The sequence below is a fragment of the Triticum urartu genome, chromosome 6A, assembly GCF_056163025.1.
Source record: "Triticum urartu cultivar PI428250 chromosome 6A, HENAU_Tu73, whole genome shotgun sequence".
NCBI classification, from domain to species: Eukaryota; Viridiplantae; Streptophyta; class Magnoliopsida; order Poales; family Poaceae; genus Triticum; species Triticum urartu.
Window position 1 is genome coordinate 68984084 of NC_141878.1, and position 8026 is coordinate 68992109.

At 57.0% G+C, this 8026-nt stretch overlaps 1 protein-coding gene and 1 pseudogene across 1 annotated transcript; both read left to right on the forward strand.

The window, feature by feature from the left end:
• The first annotated feature begins 6134 nt into the window (after positions 1-6134).
• On the forward strand, positions 6135-6905 carry LOC147963980 (uncharacterized). The gene has a single exon (XM_087529778.1). It carries the CDS (start codon positions 6135-6137, stop codon positions 6903-6905), a length of 771 nt encoding a protein of 256 aa, XP_087385904.1.
• Positions 6905-7777, forward strand: LOC147963981 (uncharacterized; annotated as a pseudogene).
• Positions 7778-8026: the final 249 nt, after the last annotated feature.

Here is an 8026-nt window from a genome sequence, read left to right on the forward strand (position 1 = left end):
AAGAGTGAATCTAGTGAAGACATGGGCTCAACCTTGGTTTGAGAGGTCACTATGACCAACACAAACACACACACCAAGAGGAAACCATCATGATCAACCCCCTCACGAGTTTGGTCAAATGCGTAGACCGAGCGGGCCCCACAGTTCGACGCATCGTTGAATATGAAACGAGGGAGGGTCGGAACACCTCCCCCACCTGCATGTGTCACTATATACGTATAAAAGGGTGGTGTGAGGTTTAAATATCCAACACAAATCTTTGATGGGGTAGTTGCTTCACAAACGAGACGGTTGGGCGCGAAGGTTCCTCGGTTAGCTAGAGTGCGACACCACCGGTTGCAGGCAACGGGAGAGAATCTAGTGAAGGAATGGGCTCAACCTTGGTTTAATTGACGGGTCACTATGATCAACCCAAACACACACCAAGATGGAACCACCATGGTCAACCCCCTCTCGAGTTCGGTCAAAAGCGTAGAATGTGTGGGCCCCGCGGATCGGGCATCATCGTAAAGGAAACGAGGGACGATCGGAATACCTGAAAGTTATGCACATTAGGTAGTAGCAATGAGGAAGTACTTTGCCTCTTGATTGTCTTGAAGACAAGTCCAAAAACTTGTTGAGTTACCATTGTTGCCATCTATGAGTAACAATTTAGTACAAGTGAACATGTAAAGAAACATGGCAGCAAGATCAACATGAATATACTATGAAAGCGCACACCATTATATTTGTTTCGTATGCAATCTTGTGAGCACATTAGAGCCTATAACATGTCTGGAGTAAGACTACAACGATGATCACTTAGAACTCTAGCGCTTGTACTAAATGTTGATTCCGAAGCAACATTGCCGACTGGAATTGCAAATATGTCAAGGACTAGCATCCGCAAAGTAGGATAGCGTGTTTCAGCCACTTTCGACCAATCTAACACATTAAATTTTTCTTGTGAAACTGTAACTAGCTCATCTTCCAAGTACCGGACTCATATTTCATCCTAGAAGCTGTTGGCCTTTTTTGAACAACCCACTTATTGAAAGTGACATAAGGGATGTGGCTTGAATAGAATAAAAAGGGAAGAAGGGGTTGATTCATCGTCATCTTCTCAAGATTGTATTCCTCTAACAATTTGCATAACTTGACAACTAAATCTGCCACATACACCTCACAATCTGCAGATCCATGCAACATTGCAAACCAAACAAGCAACATCTCATTGCAAACCAAACAAGCCAGGTATTGGGTATGGGTAACGTCATATAGTCCTAATCCCCCACCGAAACAAGCGCTAATCTTCTCGGGCCACTGCTCCGGTAGTTTTATCGGCCCTCTGAGATTCAATGGGGCCTACTGGGCCAGTATTAGGCTCCCGTGCAACGCAAAATCGGAAAACTCTAGAACAAACTTGAAGCTCGCGACCTTGGTTTCCTTCGGTCACAGCCTCGCCTGGCGGCGCCTCTCCATGGTTGTCCGACCTGGATGCCAACCGATGTGGGGCTTGGACTGCAGTGGCGACTGGCTAGGTTTGCACCAACACGAGGGACATCGCCTGCTCGGTCTGTTTGGTTGCACGGACGCAACGGACAGAGCCTTGTGGATATTACAACTCGTATATCCGTGTCCCGTTATAGATTAATTACCTACAGGGCACGGGTAACGGTTAACCATTGTGAGCTTGACCCAGAGCCATCACTATCATCACGTCGCTCCAATGGATGATCCATTGGGTTGTTTGATTAGTGTATTTTTTTTAATATAATTTGAACTCTGTGAGAGTCGATTTTCTAGACCTTTTCCTCTCTTATTCACGATGCATGGGCACCTTTTACTACTCTGTTTTTTTTTCACACGCACGCCTGACAGAGGCACAGAGCGAGGTTTCATTGTTGACCATGAATGACCCCCCAAAGGCCGCAGGCCACACAAGTCACAACGAGTCACCAACGAGGCAACGACCACTCCGCTCCACATTCAAAATGGCTTTGAGAGTTTGGCGCATGTTCAAAGATTGGCTGGGTCTCTATAATGTGCATTCTAGTGATTGGAGTGACGCGACTTCTGTTAAAGAGTGGTGGAGCCACAATGCTACCAAGAAGACACAATCACGAAAACCACTTGCTTCCTTGATGCTTCTTATCTCTTGGGAGTTGTGGAATCAGAGGAATGCGCGGATCTTTCGTAATACTGCTGTCCCTGTTGGAGTTATTGTTGCTAGGATTAAAGAGGAAGCGTCATTTTGGAGCACGGCGGGGACGAGGCACTTGAGTAACATAATGCCGCAAGAGTGATTGTTGTAATTCGGCCATGGGCCTTAACCTCTTAAACTTCTCTCTTAATCAATGAAAATGGCAAATCTTTTGTCGCGTTTAAAAAAAAGGCTTTCGAAGCGGAGGTCTCCAGGCTGGCTGCTCGTAGCAGCCAGCTCGCCGGCGCGGGTGAGGATGGCGGTGGGGGCACTGGCACGCAGCCGCGCCGCCCGGGCCGCCGCAGATGCCATGGTCTACCTCTTCGTGGGCACCATCTGCGTGCTCTCCGCCGCAACATTCCCCTGCGCCGTCGCATTCCGGGCCTGCGGCGGGAACTGCAGCGTGGCCGCCGCGATCTTGTTTTACTCTGGTATGCTCTCGCTGCTACTCAGGGTGCCAGCGATGGTGCTTTTCTTCCTGCGCGCCGCCGGCAGCGAGGGGTACTCGTCGCCCCTCCCGCCCCGCCCCGCCAAATCGACGTCGCTTATGACGTTGATGACTGTGAAATGTGATAGGTCAAGGATGATGCTGTGGAGGATCGCTTCCGTGGGTGGCCGCTACACCGGACGGCTGTACCGATCTGGAGGTTCTTCGTCGTGGCGACGTCGGTGGAATTCATCGGGCTCGTTCTTCAGACGTGTGGATTTGCGGAGGTTTCTTACCTTCTCCGTGCCGCGGCTCTGTTGTGCAAGCTCCTAGTAATCGTCCTCTTCTGCAACCGTGCTGCTGTGGCGCTGTGGAGGATGAATCCTCGACAGCCGGCTGCAGTTGCTGCTGTTGTGTACTGGGTGTGTGCGGAGTAGTAATCTATCTAGTGTAGTTGCTTCACCTTCAGTGCTTCTTAGTTCAGTGCTGCCTATATGAGTTGACGTATGCTCTTATGAGTTGCATAATATGGAATCAGGTCCCTCAGTTCACTGCCTATATGACTTGACGCACGCTCTGATGAAGAGCTTCCATTCTATGTAATCACTGCCCTCCTTGCTTAATTAATCCGGTGGGTTAATTGCTGGACGTGGAATCTGTCTAGGCGCCGGGTCGCAGCTGGGATGGAGCAGCGCTGAAGGGCGTGTGAGGAAAGATAGATGGCTACGTGATGCGTGCGCGTCCTGGACGGTGTGCTTCTTTCACGCTTCCGGAAGAGCAATGCTACACATACGTAGACATTGTTGGCGCCGAGCCCTAGCTTGCTCTTTGCGCCGGTGCCCAGCTCCCTCTCGCTCTCTTTCTCTCTCGCACGAACGAAAGTAGAAGAAAGAAGAGACACATGACATGGTGGTGTTTTTCCGGCGCACATACGCCTGCCGCACGAACGGCTTCTTTCTCGAGCACGAACTCAAACCCACACACCACTCCACGGCGAGCACACATACACTCCGAAAGACCACATCTTTCTCTGGCTCAACACATACCGCAGCACTTCAATCAGTACATGGGAGGGCTTTTTATACCCGGACGCACACACACGACCCGGCCATCACACCGGCCACTAACACACGCACACACGTAGTAATCCAACCATCACTGGCCGGCTAACACGCTAACAACCCATGCATGCATCCATATACTAACTACCTAGACTAGATGCACGTATGACCCGTGTGGCTCGGTCACCACCTGCGACCACTAATCCAGGTACATGCATGCACGAACTGTCACAACACACGACTCGGGCTGCCTCTCCCACGCATACACGAACATGCATCTGGCAAATCCAACGCCGGTCGCCACCGCACATGGCATGACTTATGCCAACACTCACCTCCTAAGCCATGACATCGCAGTCGTTGTCCTCGCGGGTGCGCGCGGGACGTGCGGGGCGCAGAGGGACGCCAGGCGTGTGTCGCCGAATGAGAAGGAGCTCGGCGTGTGTCGCCAGAGTCGTGACGGAGAACGATACAACCAGCATTGGTAAGCCAAATCGAGTCCACGGGCTGGATCACGATGACAATGGGAGCAGCAGCGTCAACTCCGGCGACGACGAGCGTGCGGTGTCGCCGGAGACGAAGAAGAAGATGCAGCAGGGTTCACGTCCGAGAGGCTATAGCGGCGGCCATGGCGACAACGACGATGGGAGCTGCAGCGAGGATAACGACTGCGATGTCATGGCTTAGGAGGTGAGTGTTGGCATAAGTCATGCCATGTGCAGTGGCGACCGGCGTCGGGTGTGCCAGATGCGTGTTCGTGTATGCGTGGGACAGGCAGCCCGAGTCGTGTGTGCTGTACGTCCGGGTATAAAAAGCCCTCCATGTACTGATCGAAGTGATGCGGTATGTGTTGAGCCAGAGAGAGATGTAGCCTTTTGGAGTGTATGTGTGCTCGCCGTGGGATGGTGTGTGGGTTCGAGTTCGTGCTCGAGAAAGAAGCCGTGTATGTGCGCCGAAAAAACACCACCGTGTCATGTGTCTTCTCTTTCTTCTACCTTCGTTTGTGCGCGCGGGAGAGAGAGAGAGAGAACGAGAGGGAGCTGGGCACCGGCGCAAAGAGCAAGCTAGGGCTTGGCGCCAACAGACTTTGCTGGGCGTGGACTAGGGTAGCAGGTAGGACGGGGTGAAGCATCCGAGCAAGTTCCTCCGGGTGGAGTGGTGTCGCTTCCCTTGTTGCTTTCGCGCTTCCGAAAATGGGTCTGCAGCGGGCAGAAAGAGATGCATGTGCACCTAGCCCATCAGAGTCCCCTACAATTTGCATATGTGAGTGTTGCTTCTCAGATGAAGCACAAAATTTGCATATGTGAGTGTTGCTTCTCAGATGAAGCACAACTTCTCAGATCTATCAGATGGCCTTCATTGTTATAGGAGACCTATGAGCCCATCGCCCCCTTCCAGCCCCGCGCTGGCGCCGGCGGCCACGGCCCCCTCCGCCGCCCATGCCGGCCAACCTGCCGCCTCCTGGTTCATGCCCCTCCCGCCCCCTCCTCCCGGGCTATCGGCCGCTGGCTCGGCGCGCCCCGCTTCTCTGCCGCGGCCAACAGGTGGATCGTGGGCGGATCTGGTGTCGCCGCCGTCCCATGGCCGCGGTGCTGGGACCACGACGGACTCGGAGTTCGTCCCTGAGTCGCCCCTAGGTGCCGGTCTGCGAGGGTCTGGTTCGGTCGCTCCATCAACTCGAGCTGCGGCTGGATCGGCGCGAGCTGCGTCTGGATCGGGCATTCACTGCGAGGTGGGTGACGGAAATAACTGCGCCGCGGCGGGAGCGCGCTCCAGCCCATCTCCACCAACGGCCTGCTCTTCAATGCCGGCGACAAGTGCGGGGCGCGAGGCGGATGTGACCGGAGCCTGGCATCTCGTCAAATCGCGGCGAGGCCCGCGCCGCCCGGCTTTGCCTGCCCAGGCATTCACATCGTCCCCCATCCCGTGGTGGCTTAAAGGGCGTTGCTGCCGCTGCCTTGCTCCTGGACACCGCGCCTCAGCTTGCCGTGAGCCATTTCGGTGCTCTCGCTGCCTGCAAAATGGCCACCGGGCTCGCGGTTGCAAGAATAAGTGGCGTCCATTAAGCTCCCTGCCGTGCCTCGCCTTCACCCCTCCGCCGCCACTTCCCCGACCAGCTGCCGCTGCCGTTCAAGATACCGTTCCCGTCTTCGGCCCGGGACGGGGCTGGCCTCTCCTCCAACCCCCTCCGCAGCTGCTGCTAGGCGACACCAACCCCGTCATGTCAAGGCTGGGTGACGCGGCCAACCGGCCGGAGGAAGACTTCGTCGTGGTCCCTGCCGCGCCGGAGATGCAGGCGGAGTAGGCGCTGCTCTCCACCAACGCTGCCGTGGCCTGGTTTGAAGGGGCCCGTGAGGATGTCCCTTGCCACACCGTGGCCGCTGCGTTCGCCGCCACCTTCGGCTTCCGGCCGGCGGACGTGAGTGTTGTGCGGCACTTCCCCGAGCAGTACCTCGTCAAGTTCATGTACCAGCACAATTGCGCGAACGCCGTCAACCGTGGCGACTTCCTCGTCGGCAAATCCTCTTTCTTCGTCCGCGCCTGGAGGCTCGAGGCGCACGCTGACAATGAAGACATGATGCACCACGTCCGTTTGTGCATCGAGGGGATCCCGGTCCATGCCTGGAATGAGTACGTCGCTGCGTTCGTCATCGGCCGTCGGTGCTCCCTCGACTACATCGAGCAGCGGTGTCTGCGCCGGGAGGACACACGCGACCTGTCGCTCTGGGCGTGGACGTCCGACCCCAACGCCATTCCTAAGGTGAAGTGGCTCACGCTGCCCGCCCGCGGCCTCCGACGCCGCGGCCGGCGCTGCCTGAGACATCGTGTGCTGCTGCACCTGGACCTGCTCGAGGACCACTCCAAGGCGCGGGACGACGACGACGACCCACCACCTCCTGACCTCTACGAGTACACCTGGTTCCGCCGTACAGTGGACGGCACGGTGCGGCGGGGAGACAGGCGTGCTGGTCAGCCCAGCGACGTCCAACGCCCGGCGCAGCGCGACGACGACGACGACCGCGGCGGCCGCCGCGGGCGTGATGGCCCGCGCGCACAGGCGGTTGGCGCGACCGCATCCGTCGCTCCCTGTCCAGGGGCGCCCGTGACCGTCAGCGGCAAGATGGCCAGGAGAGGTCCCGCGATCGCTCGAGCGGCACGGACGGGAGGCGCCATGGCGCTGAAGCTGTGGCTGCCCTGGGTGACGCTGCGCCGGCCGCGCCACCCTTGGTCCTGATGGGCTCTGGCTCCGCTAGTGACGAAGGGGCAGGCGCCTTGGAGCTACAGCCGGTGCGTGGCCGCAGCCCGGCACGCCAGGGCTCGCCGCGGGCTGCACGTAGACGCTCCCAGGAGAGTCTTACGCCACCGGTCTCGCCCCCGCTTTCCCCCACGTAGGTGCTGCCTCGACTTGCTTGCTCCAGGAGGGACGAGGCTCGAGCAGTGACAGCACCTCTGGCAGTCCCGTCCCCGACGGTGTTGCAGCTGTGCTCACCAACGCATCTGCTCCCTCCTCTGTCGCCGGCGAAGCCCCCTAGGTTCGAGGCTTCGCCCACCCCCCCGCTCATCTCCAATGGGCCGCTTCAGCGCACGCCATCCCCGGTGCGGCTCCGCAGGGCTGCTGCTGATCTGCAGCCAGCTGGGGTTGGCCTGACCGTGCTCTTTGAAGATCGGCAGGAGCCCTTGCTGCCCTCCCCTGCATCAACGCCTCCCAGGCCTCCTGCTGCGCGTCGTAAGACTCTTGCTGGAGTGAACATTGCCCGAACAAGTGCGGGCCTCTCGCTGCACAGGACCAGTGCAAGGCTCAAAGCTGCTGGCAGAGCAAGGGTGGTGCCGGCGCCAACGGCTAAGGCGGCTGAGATCCTGGTTGCTCGTAGTCTGGGGATCGTTAAGGACGGAGAAGACATCACGGCCAAGGCCTTGGATGCATTTGCTGAGCGTTTCAAGGAGCAGCTGCCGCTGGAGGTGATATCTGCCATGCGAGACTTGTTCAGGTTAGATGATGTGCAGGCAATGGGTGTGGAGGACGCCCTCATCCAGCACGGAGGGGAGGGTGCTATGGACATGGAGAGGATGGAGGATGCCGCTGCTGCTCTGCAGGCCTCCACCTGAGCAAGTTGATGTCTCTGGGTTGAAATGTTCTCTATGTTAGCTAAATCCTGGTCCATGTGTGTTGGTCCGTGTAAGTGTGGTTGGGTTGCATGGCACAAGCATAACCATAGCTGGGTTGTGTGTGGCATGTGGCCAAGCTCAGAAGTGTACTCCATGTTGCCATGTTAGTGCAACCTATCAATGTTATGTGTTGGAATGTCCGGGGCCTCAACTGTCCGGATAGACGAGCTACTGTCAGCGCCACCATCG